The sequence below is a fragment of the Clupea harengus genome, chromosome 7 (assembly GCF_900700415.2).
Source record: "Clupea harengus chromosome 7, Ch_v2.0.2, whole genome shotgun sequence".
NCBI classification, from domain to species: Eukaryota; Metazoa; Chordata; class Actinopteri; order Clupeiformes; family Clupeidae; genus Clupea; species Clupea harengus.
The window spans coordinates 28,283,190-28,295,624 of NC_045158.1; the positions used below are offsets into that span (position 1 = coordinate 28,283,190).

General features: G+C 45.1%; 2 protein-coding genes across 5 annotated transcripts in view; one reads left to right on the forward strand and one right to left on the reverse strand.

The window, feature by feature from the left end:
* Window positions 1–496: 496 nt before the first annotated feature.
* selenom (selenoprotein M) lies at window positions 497–3,826 on the forward strand. The gene is made up of 5 exons (XM_012841822.3): window positions 497–784; window positions 1,655–1,690; window positions 1,776–1,810; window positions 2,240–2,318; window positions 3,149–3,826. The coding sequence occupies exons 1-5, from the start codon at window positions 686–688 to the stop codon at window positions 3,341–3,343; spliced, it is 444 nt and encodes a 147-aa protein (XP_012697276.2). The 5' UTR covers window positions 497–685; the 3' UTR covers window positions 3,344–3,826.
* A 33-nt stretch (window positions 3,827–3,859) lies between these two features.
* smtnb (smoothelin b) overlaps window positions 3,860–12,435 on the reverse strand; it is a 70,529-nt gene continuing 61,953 nt past the window's right edge. For 2 of the 4 annotated variants that reach the window (XM_042708342.1, XM_042708340.1), the window contains 6 exons: window positions 10,649–10,711; window positions 10,014–10,086; window positions 9,749–9,889; window positions 9,247–9,373; window positions 8,786–8,937; window positions 3,860–5,086 (listed from right to left, as the gene is read on the reverse strand). In XM_042708342.1, the coding sequence (XP_042564276.1) occupies window positions 4,933–5,086; window positions 8,786–8,937; window positions 9,247–9,373; window positions 9,749–9,889; window positions 10,014–10,086; window positions 10,649–10,711 (710 nt within the window). In that variant the 3' untranslated portion in view covers window positions 3,860–4,932. Of the gene's footprint in view, window positions 5,087–6,304; window positions 6,476–8,785; window positions 8,938–9,246; window positions 9,374–9,748; window positions 9,890–10,013; window positions 10,087–10,648; window positions 10,712–12,435 lie in introns of those variants that run through there. The other 2 variants (XM_042708341.1, XM_042708343.1) reach the window with 2 other exon arrangements.

Here is a 12,435-nt window from a genome sequence, read left to right on the forward strand (position 1 = left end):
ATATGAATAGTTTCAATATATTATTGTTATCATTACTTAAATAAGGATTAGATTGTTATTTTTTATTTCATTTTAATGTAATTGGTATGTATTTAATGTATGCGCAAGCCGTATAATAGACATATAATACAAATCAAAACAAACTAAATCAAATAAATGTTGATGCTTCACATCACATCTAATAAACATGATGTTTTCCATTTGTAATTGTGCCTAATGACTTTGACTGTTTACTACTGCTGTGGTTATACAGACGAGACATATTGTACTAGTTAGGGCCACATTATATTGCTGCTCAAGGTTATGACCCCAATACACTGACAATTCGGGTCTGATGATTAAGAAAGCTTCTTGGCTACAAACATGGATTGTCATATTACACATATTACATTTTTGACCCTGAAAGACAGGACGATGTCCACATTTTTGCATCTCCCTTGTGGTGAGCGACGAGGTGATGCCGGATGACGAACTACTCGCGTTCTCTTCCTTCCGCGAGATGTAGGAGGAGCTTGACGTGGCAAAGATACCGGACATGACATACGATTTCATACCGTACACAGGGACTGCCGAGCTCTACCGTGAGCACAAACTCTAGCTCTTGTGTGAGCTTAGACGACTGGGAATAGTCTGTGCGGGGCTCAGTCAGTGTCCAGACGGACTGTATCATCGGACAGTTGCACAGATGTGGCTGATCCTGCTCGCTGCGCTGCTTCCGGCAGTGCGCTCTGCATACGAGTTGGACCCGCAGAAGCTTCAAGGCCTGGCAAAAGCTAAAGTAGAGGTAAGCGTAGCCTAATATAAATCTATGATCGGTAATGTTTCTAATGGGGGGGGGGATTGATTGATTGATTGATAACTTTAGCGATTGTCATCACCTTAGGACAGCAAGCACCCCAGTAAAAGCCAGTGATGCCTGAAGTTATGATGCTTCATTCATTAGAGGAAAATATCTGAGACACTGGTGGAGACTGATGTGTTCCGTTGTCTTCGAGTGCACAATTCATCCCGCGCACTTAAATAGGCTGTTCATTAAATAGACTATCCATGTTGTTGCTAACGGAGATGTCACCGAGGCAGTAAAGCGGAAAGCTTCGTTTTGATCATCCAAAACTAATATACAGGCTAGCAGACCACGAGTGTTTCATTAAATCATTCCGAGCAAGACGTCGCTGATTAGTTTACTGATCTTGTTTGTTAAAAAGAATCGCTAGCAAGGGTGGATGCTAAGTTTATCAGTTAAATCTCTGCCAGCGTTCTGTTCCGTCCTTTGTGTTCCCTCACAAAGGAGAGAGTAGCCTGTGGTGTTATTTCTCACCGGAAGGTGAAATTTGAGTTGCCACCATGGCAATAACTTTGCGTGAGATAAATGGCTCTTCTAAGACATTTAGTCACTTTCCCCATGGGCTGTCCTGAACAGGCAGGAGAACCAAACCGTAACGTGGGAGCTCAGTCGTTGTCGGAAATCTTTTCAAATCTGACCTCCTCCTTTTGTGTGCTACGGCCTAAGGAGTATCAAGTGACCTAGTTGGCTTTTGTGTGCACAAGGCTGTGTAAGGGTATTCAACAAGCGTACAACACCTGTGAATGTGATTCTTACCTCATTCTCCTTCACTGCATCTTACACCTCGTATCCGCTTATCTCTCAATGCAGACGTGTGGAGGATGACAGCTGAATCGACTGAGGGAGGTAGGTAACTAAGCTCTTGTTCGTATTACAACCTTGATTAGAGTTCTGCCCTATCTTTTTTGACGATCTTCTTTGCTCATTTTAGGTCAAGGCCTTTGTGACCCAGGATATCCCTCTTTAGTATCCTTACTTTGATTCTTTATCTTCTAAAACACACAACCATGATAACACTTTAGAGACTTTAATTCAGTATACTTTATTATGGAGCTCATGAAGACATCATTACATTGTTTTTTTTGGGGTTTGGGGGGTATTTTGTCTATATATGTCCTTGTTGTGACTGGATCTATATTTTTCATAAACAGTGCAAATACAACTATTCACATACTACCTGTCAGAGGGATACAGTCCTTATTCCAGCAGTAGTAGAAAAGTGTGGCGTCTCCTGTCAGTGATTCCGTTAGACCAGTATAGGTACCCTCATCTCCAACCCGATCAAAATACAATTTCCACACATTTATGTGCATAGATTGACTCCTCGCCGTGGCTTCGCATGAGCCCAGTGTTCTTTGTTCTCTTGGCGTGTTCCCCTTGACTTCCCTCTTCTAGCCATAACCTGGAGATGAAGCACATCCCTGGGGCCGACCCGGAGCTCGTCCTCCTCAACCACTACTACCAGGAGCTGGATGTGAGTCACTTTTCCCGGAGTTCTCCTTTTTTTTTTTTTTTTTTTTAAATGATTAGTAACACAATATCAGGAAAACACAAGCTGGAATCGCTCAACTCCCACATCATAGTTAACACACTATGACAACTTCTATATTGCATGAAATAACCTCTGACTGTTGTGGACAGTTTATGTGTAATAGTAATTATTTGGGTAGGAACTATTATGTTTCTTCGCTGGCATGATGATGGAGATAATTTCCAAACACTGTTAATGACTTAAGAATATAATAATCAAGTGCTTTGTATTAATATATTCCTTGTATGAATCATGTGCTTATGAAAGCAGGAACATGGCTTTTCTGCGTGTGTGTAACTTAGAATATTAGGTGCCACTTAGTCTGCATATGTACAAGAGCATGTTTAGACTAGAGGTGATAAGAAGGGACGAACTGTGCTTCTTCCGACCTTGCAAAACTTCCATCCTTGCCTCGGACGTCAGAAATCCACCACGTGGTTTCCCCTGCTGAACGCTCAACTTCTGTCTATATAAACCTTGTGCGATGTGTTTATCATTGCTTCACTTTCAGCCTTGTGCTGGGAGTGAGCCCGATTTGCAATTGTTGTTTGTCTAATAAATATACTTATATGCAGCTCCGGAGTCCTGAGGTAACTAGGGTGAATTTTCACCTATCACATGAGTTCAAGGTTCATCAAATAATAATAAAAAAAATAAAATAAAATACACATTTCTGTTGCATCAGAATATTGAAATGCTTGGCCTTGAGCTGTGAAAGTGGTTGACCCACCTGTAGCCGTCTCACCTGTCTCACCTGTCTCTCTCTCCTGCAGCGCATCCCTCTGTCAGATATGACCCGGGACGAGATCACCGCCCTGCTGGACCAGCTGGGTTTCTACAAGAAGGCCCAGGCGGAGGAGGAGGTGCCCGAGGAGTTCCGCTTCTCTCCAGCCAAGGACAGCCCCTTCCCCGAGGAGCAGGCCCCTCCCAGCGAAACCCCAGCCGACGCCCAGCACCCTGACTTATAATGGGCTCGGACCCCGTGGCCACATAACATCAGCTGCTCTAGGCACTGGGCCACACCACCTTCTTCATCATCATCATCATCATCATCATCAGCATCAGCATAGTTTTGTCTCAGTCGCCCACAATGCATATACTTCCCAACGTTACTGCTCCTCATTTGGGATGTGCATGATTTGTTAGTATGTTTTCTTTCCATTGTGAGTGTGTGAGATCGTGGAAAGGTGTGTTTTGTGTGTGTGATAGTGACATACAATCTGTGTGTGTTAAACGTGTGGTCAAATCTCCCTCAGTTAGCGTGTAGCTAAAGCCCCTCCTGCGCTAGACCTTAATGATGCCTCGAGCGTAAAATCTCCGGATTGGCTTGAGGCTGATGATGCTCGTCTAGGTAGGCGGGAGTTTGGGTACACTTAAAGCTGGGGGAGCCTGTCAATCAAAAAAGTGGTTAACATTGTGAAGAACTGTTTTTACGAAAGATGTGAAAAGATGTGAATAAATAAAAAAACCACAGCCAGTCATGATTAGTTCCTTAAAGTTTCTTTTAATGGTTAAATGATGTGTGTGTGCTCTACAGAGGGACATGCGCTAGCACGATGCGATCTTGGCGAGTATGTACAGAACCCTACTAACGGTGAAAAACACACGGTGGAATCAGTAAGCAGCCGTGAATCAGGACCAGCTTCACTACAGCCAGCCTTGGGACACTAAACTCTTTTCACAAAACAAAAAAACTAATTTTTACTCCTCTCTATTAAAATAACCCCACAAAAGCTGGCCATGGTTACTGCAGACTGTTCCCTACAGTACTCAGTGAGTGAGATAAAAAGATTTAAAGAGTACCGCTGGCTTTTTGGACTTGATAGAATACGGGACTGTGGCAAGAATCTGCCGTTTTTTTTTGGGATGACAAGGAGTAAGTGAAAAGTGTCAACGTGAAGTCTGTACACCCACACAAAACAATCCAACCATAAATACACAGGGTCAGAGACACCTGAGTGTGAGTGAAAGTTGTGCAAGAGAGTGTGAACCTGTGTGTGTGTGTGTGTGTGTGTGCGCTGAAGACCCCACACGGAAACCTGGATAACTAGAGTTTTCTCTCGGAACACCTCACACACGTCAGGCTGGGGTCTCAGCGTTGTGATGTCATCAGTAGCTAGTGACGCTAACCGCGGTTCACACCTGTGCTCCATAGCAACTTAAATAAAAACATCATCCTGGAATAACAATAACTAATAAAAACATCTGAATCTGAACACCATCCAATAATATGAACACTGGATGCAGAACTGACAGTCTGCATGTTTTTTTTTATTTATTTTTTAAATCATGCACGCCCGCGGACGCTAAATAACATCAAATACAGCATCTGCTAGAGGAAGTAACAATACACACCGCCCTCTGCTTTGCTCTGATACAGCTACGTACAGTACACACATCGCTCATTTAGCTTGCTTATTTTTTTTTTTAAAGTCCTGACATCTCAGTTGAGAGGGAACAGCTCTCTTGAGGTTAAAATAATAAAATAACTTAGTTTCCTTTCGTTTAAAAACAGCGTCACTCTGTGTATGAGGGGAAATGGGTGTGTGTTGCCAGGTCACAGGTCAGACTGCACACCTCGACGCATCTCCACGCGACGCAGATGGTTGACAAGCGACTGCACATATGTGAACACACACTTGGAGTCTGGCTTGTTCCCCATTATCATCATGTCTTCCACCTCTAAGAGAGGCATGCAGTTAGCATTTTCCCTGAGAGAGAGAGAGGGAGAGAGCAGGGAGGGAGAGAGAGAGAGAGAGAGAGAGAGAGAGAGAGCAGGGGAGGAAAGGAGAAATAAAGAGAGAACAAACACAATAAGTGCGAATAAGTTAGCTTGGGGTTGGACAGTTAATGCAGTTAATGTAGTTCACCTGCAGCAGAGATCTCAAAATAGCAGCTGTAAACCCCAGGACCTAGAACTGAAGAAACTGTCAGGCAATTACTGAAACTCTCCACTAGATGGAGCGCTAGTTCTATGGCAGGCAGTCAGACTGTCCAAACACTTACAGTCCCGCACTTCACAAGGTACTGAACCAGTCTGTGCCTAAGAGCAACCTTTCAGTGGAGCTGACCAGCTAACTACGAAAGACTTGTATTGTTTCAAATGAGACCTTATTGTTTGAGTTAACTATGTGAGATCTGTACATAGAACACAGGACATAGGGTAAGAGCCTCTGAGAATCCACTGCCTGTGTTCGTTTACGGCCGTCTGCTCAAAAGAGAGAGAGAGGATAAGAAGTGGCTGTAATGAAGAACAAGCTCAGATCACCAGATCACCAGATCACCTACAACTTAGCAACATACAGCACCTGCACACGTACATGCACGCACACAATACAGACCTTCATACACTTCTTTGACGGGGCTTGTGTGTGTGTGTGTGTGTGTGTGTGTGTGTGTGTGTGTGTGTGTTTGCTGCTGGGAGGATTTGTGTATCAGAAGTGCTGGAGGGAGATAGAGCAGAGCCCTGTGGCCGCGTGCCATGTGATCTGCGTGTCCATGTTTGGTGGCTGGGACAATGATGGTCCACACACACACACACACACACACACACACACACACACACACACACACACACACACACACACACACTTCTCTCACGGCTCACTGCATGAGAAACAAACACATGTTGCTAAGCAGCCAAACAGCACACGTTAGAAGGCGTGCTAAATTCATTTAGCATTCTTAAACAAAATAACAATTCATATTTTCTGTGTGTGCATATAAACAGACACACACACAAACACACACACACACACACACACACCAATCTCAACCCCCTCCCATCTAACAGAGAAGCAGTTGGTGGAAAAATCTGAGAGTGTCAGATCCCATCAGAGCCAGCGACTGATGGCAAAGCATCGTGGGCACGTGGCTCTTCATCTGTGAGGAGGCGGGGCTCTGAGGAGATGGGGCGGGGCCAGTCTCACCGTGGGGGGCGTGGCCTATCAGGTCAGGCGGAGCCTTTGGTCTTGACGAGACCCTTGAGCACCAGGCCCCGGTAGAACTCCTGCAGGTACGTGTACACACACTTCCAGTCGGGCTCCCGCATGCCTACCATGTCCTCCACGTCCAGCAGACACGGCACGTCTGCCAACTCCCTGTGCCGGGAGCACCGCACAGGAGGGGGGGAGAGAAGAGGAGAAGAGAGAGGAGAAGAGAGGGAGAGAAGAGGAGAAGAGGGAGAGAAGAGAAGAGGAGAAGAGAGGGAGAGAAGAGGAGAAGAGGGAGAGAAGAGGAGAAGAGAGGGAGAGAAGAGGAGAAGAGGAGAAGAGAGGGAGAGAAGAGGAGAAGAGGGGGAGAGAAGAGGAGAAGAGGGAGAGAAGAGGAGAAGAGAGGGAGAGAAGAGAAGAAGAGGAGAAGAGAGGGAGAGAAGAGGAGAAGAGGGAGAGAAGAGAGGGAGAGAAGAGGAGAAGAGGGAGAGAAGAGGAGAAGAGAAGAGAAGAGGAGAAGAGAGGGAGAGAAGAGGAGAAGAGGGAGAGAAGAGAGTGAGAGAAGAGGAGAAGAGGGAGAGACAAGTGGGAAAGAAGAGAGGGAGAGAAGAGGAGAAGAGAGGGAGAGAAGAGGAGAAGAGGGAGAGACAAGTGGGAAAGAAGAGAGGGAGAGAAGAGGAGAAGAGAGGGAGAGAAGAGGAGAAGAGGAGAAGAGGGAGAGACAAGTGGGAAAGAAGAAGAAAAAAAAGGACAGAAGCAGAGATGAGGAAAATGAAATGTAGAACAGAAAAAAAAATACACAAAGGGGAGGTGAAAGAAAAAGAGAGGAGAAAAAAGGAGAGAATGAGAGAAAAGGGGAGGAGGAGAGATGGAATAAAACAGTGTGACCAGCCAGGGAGAGAGGTGTCAGGAGAGAGAGACAGAGACAAAAGACAAAAGAAAGGGGAAACACAAAAACATATACAACATTATATTCTCAGTGTCAACAAACATGACATGTGTCCACATGCTCATCAACCACAGACATAAAACGGAACGAACGTGTGCCTCCATGCCTTGTAAACTACACAAACAGACACACACACACACACACACAACATGATGTCCAATGGAGCACCAGACGATGTTCCATTACAACAGTTGTGTGTTTTTTGGCTAATACGTGAGTCATGTGAAGTGCACACATTGATAGAAAAACACACTGCTTTGTATGCTACGGTCTACACAGAGAAAGAACATTTACTGTTAAACGGCCACTCTCGGTCTCACACTCACACACACAAACACAAACACAGTGAGTTAAAGGTAAAAGTGTGCGTGTGTGCGTGTGTGTGTGTGTTAAGAGTTTAAAATTAGTATTGTTCATGGAAACAGATGGGAGATGGACTATGACCTGTTCTACAGCAGCTGCATACACACACACACACACACACACACACGCACCCACAATCAGATCATACCAAATACATTGCCCCCCCCCACCCACCCACCCCCCACCCACCCACACACACACACACACACACACACACACACACACACACACACACACACACACACACACACACACACACACAGTGTCTTCCTCACTGTAATAATACTCATAATCTGAGAAAGTAGTGTGTTTATATCTGAGCTATCTGCAGAAATCATCTGTCTGTCTTTTCTCACCACAGCCTTTTATACGTGTGTGTGTGTGTGTGTGTGTGTGTGTGTGTGTGTGTGTGTGTCTTGGGGTGTATGGGTGGAGATGCAGGAGGGGTGGTGGTGAGAGAGAGGGGCATGCAGGAGTCATACGACCCTGTTCTGGTGTCACCATCATCATCATCATCAACAGCTAGGGTGGATTGGTGGGAAGCAGCCAACAGTGAGGAAGGGCGGGAGATTAGGAGTGAGAGAAACAGGAAGAGACGGAGAGGTCAGAGGTCGGAGGTCAGGGAGACACTGACAGAGGAACAGATAGAGAGACACAGAGACAGAGAGAGAGAGAGAGCGCCGGTGAGGAAGAGAGGGAGAGAGGAGAGAAGGACAGATGGATGGATGGAGGTAGGTAGTAGATGTAGTAGATGAGTACATTGGGCATTCCCAGGACGTCTTAGGGTTGAAGGTTGCAGGTCAGAGGTCAGAGAGTAGGACATTCCCTAGTAAGGGGGGGAGGGAGGGAGGGAGGGAGGGGGGGGGGGCGCTGGTTAGGGCTGCAGCCCTCGCCCACTCACACGCAGGCATCCGCCACCAGGAGAAAGGGTCAAAGGGGTCAGGGGGTCAGATGAGTTTATATCGTTAGGTCAAAGTTCACACGAGGTCGTCATGTTAAGGTCACACATTGATTCATCAGTGCTCATCTGGAGAGCAGCCCATAGAGAACCAGACCGAACCCCTACATGCATAGAACACACAAGACCACCACCAGTGTATGCACTTATGTGTGTGTGTGTGTGTGTGTGTGTGTGCGCGCGAGTGTGTGTTTGTGCGTGTACTCACTCAGCCGTGTCGAAGGCCAGCTGGAAGTTCTGTCGGCGGTTGGTGGGGCTCAGACTGTCGTAGTCGAAGGCCTGAGGGAAGAAGTTGTGCACCAGCGCACAGAAGGCCATGCCGTTGCACCAGCTCGTCGAGAAGTTCTTTATCTCTACGTTCTGCACACACACACACACACACACACACACACACACACACACACACACACACACGCACACAGGAAGAGAGATCAGGAAGAGAGAAAGGGAAAAGAAAGAGGTAAGGAGACAGGGAGATGGCGAGAGAGAGAGAGAGGGGGAGGGAGGGAGGGAGAGAGAGAGAGAGAGAGAGAGAGAGAGAGAGAGAGAGAGAGAGGGAGATGGCAAGAGAGAGAGAGGGAGACAAAAGATTAAGGGACAGAGAGACGGAGAGAGAGAGAGAGAGAGAGAGAGAGAGAGAGAGAGAGAGAGAACAGGGAGACAGGTCACCTGGTAGGAGCGGGTCTTGGCACGACACCAGTCCAGCAGCATCTGCTTGATGGAGTTGGCATTGGGCACGCCGAAGCTGGCGGAGCGCTGGACCTTATTCACCCGCGCCACAGCAGGGTTACCCACACTGGAGGAGGAGTGGAAGAGAGAGAGAGAGAGAATGAAGAGAGAGAGAAGGAATACATATTCTAGGACGGAGAGAGAGAGAATTAAGAGAGAGAAAGAAGAAATGCATATTCTAGGACGGAGAGAGAGAGAGAGAATAAAGAAGAGAGATAGAAGGAATGCATATTCTAGGACGGAGAGGGAGAGAGAGAGAGAATGAAGAGAGAGAGAAGGAATGCATATTCTAGGACGGAGAGAGAGAGAGAGAATAAAGAAGAGAGATAGAAGGAATGCATATTCTAGGACGGAGAGGGAGAGAGAGAGAGAATGAAGAGAGAGAGAAGGAATGCATATTCTAGGACGGAGAGAGAGAGTCAGTGGTAAATAAAGGACCTACCCTCCTGCGTCCAGCTTCTCCATCATGACCTTGCGCGCCTGATTGGCTGTGCTCTTGGGCATCGTCTGCGCCCTCATCAGCTCCTTCTTCTTCTCCAGCTGACGACGCTCTTGTGCGGAGTCATCCTCACGATCAAACACACTGAGCAGACCGAGAGAGAGAGAGAGAGAGAGAGAGATAGAGATTTGTAATTTGAGTGATATACTGCATGTATGGCACAACAGAGATAAAGCATGTTAAAGCCTGTTGCATTGTGGGTACTTACCTGCCCACCTTCTTTCCAGAGCTGGAAGACGAGGATGAGGAGAAGCTGTAGGATTTACTCTGGACTGTCCCCTCTAAGAGATAGAGAGGCAGAGGAAGAGAGATGAAGTACTGTATATGATAGAGAGGCAGAGGAAGGGAGATGAAGTATATGATAGCGGTGGGAATTGCCCCAGAGGTAACAATCCAATACCATCACAATATTTTGGCCACAATATTATTGCGATTCTATACATTTTGCAATACAGCAAAGTATTGTGATTCGATTCTGCGACACATTGAGATTTATTTCTCCTTTATATTGCATATTATATACATATATATTATTATTTGTTCTCAATTCTGACTTCCTTTCCGATGTCCGCTGCCGCAAGAGAAGAACAAAGTCGTGTGCCATCTTGTGGACGTCAGATGCAATGTTATCAGACTAGACGCACCAAAATAATATTAAAATCATAATATTAGATAAATAAATGTCTTGGCACCGTGAAAAAATATCAGCACATCGACTTTCTCTCCCACCTCCATATATATATATATATATATATATATAGTTTTCAAACACACAAGTTAAATTTAAACTTTTTAAATTTAAAAACCCACACTCCCACAGTTACCAGGGAAACCAGAACTCACTGTCTGTCTTCTGCACATAGCTGGACTCCACTGTAGAACTACGGCTTGACCTGCTGCCATCATCTACACACACACACACGCAGACACGCAGAGACACACACACACACACACACACACACACACACACGCAGACACGCAGAGACACACACACACACACACACACACAGAGACATCCATTAATTAATGTAATAAATGTAAAATACATTTCCTCCCTCAGTGCCTCAGTCTCATGTATATTGTAAGGAAGAAAACTGATAGGTTTGAAGTGAAGGAAGGTTTTTCCTTTTCACTTTGATTATATGTTTTCCAGTCAGTTTTCCAGTCACTTTCCAGTCAGTTTTCCAGTCAGTTTTCCAGTCCAGGCATTTCACTTTGACTTGGATTTCTATCATACTGTAGCCCTTTGGAAAAGTAGGCTAGATGATTAAAGTTCATTAGTAGTATAAATAGAATAAGTTAATAAATAGAATAAATAGGATTTAAAAGATTAAAAACTATTAGGACGGTTTTATTGCATATGTTTCCTGGCTAGGGCCATGTATTGTTATATAGCTACCCATGTGAAATATATTTCCTTTTCTTTTCTAAGTTCCTGATGCTGTCAAGGTTTTCAAGCTTTTTTATTTTGATTACTATATAATAAGAAATTGAAATGTAAGAGTTTATATGATGTTTTAATTTGTAAGCCAACGAGATCGTAGTTGTAGGTCAGGGGTGAAAGGTAAGGGCAACGTAGAGGGAACGGGAGAGAAGGAGGAGTCAACGAACGAGAGAAGCTGTATTGGAGATTTGCTCTGTAACACTTAACTAACACTGACTACATTTAATGTGATAACTACACTCCATTAAGCCAATAATTATCATTGTGAGTTAGACTAACTAATAGTTAACCGTATATTACAGTGACAGTTATTTAGTCGGGGTTGAGTTATAGACAGTTGACAGAACTATTAAGAGGACCTAGCAACCGCTTAGCTCTGAATGCTAACTTGGCTACAGCTAGCCTAGCATTAACGGTCGTTCGACAAGGGTGGCTTATTCGGCAACCTACACATCACAGCGTCCCTACTGCCCAGCAAACCCCAACGAGAAAGAGACAGCGGAGTCCAGGCAGTGGACAACTCTGGTCGACATCGTGGGTGAGCTACCAAGGACAACATCTTCCTCTACATCCACTCGGCACGCTCGCGGAGGCAGCGGCCGTTGTTGCAAGCTAAGTGTTTTATTTTCCTCAGCGCGACTGGCGCGAAATAGCCGTTGAGTTTTTGGCTACTACGAACACGAGCGACGAATCAAGCTTACAACGTAAGACTCCTGTAACATTTTGGGTACCCTAAGTATTTATTTATTAGTGCCGGCTATAGGATTAGAATTGTTGATACTGTGTGTGTTTAAATTGATTGCTATTCTGGTTGTGGAACTGTCAAAGACCGTCATTGTGTTAATTGACACTTGTGTACATATGTATATACATTTTGCTAAGTAAATAGTTAACATTATCGGTGCTATCTGGTGAATGATTATTTGTATTAGTCCCATATTATATATGTAAGGGATAATGTATAGAACGCCGGTCATTATCGGGAAAATAAGCCCCGACAGGGCGAATGACCGGCGTTGTATACATTATCCCGCTTATTACACGGCTACTTGCCAAAACGAAAAAATAACTTAACACAGTGTGTCTTTATAATATCATTTTAATTACAGAGAAATAGTTCGCCAAAGAAGTTGAACTTCAAAGACGTTGAACATTCTTTAGAACACAGCTGCTCAACTGTCAGCTG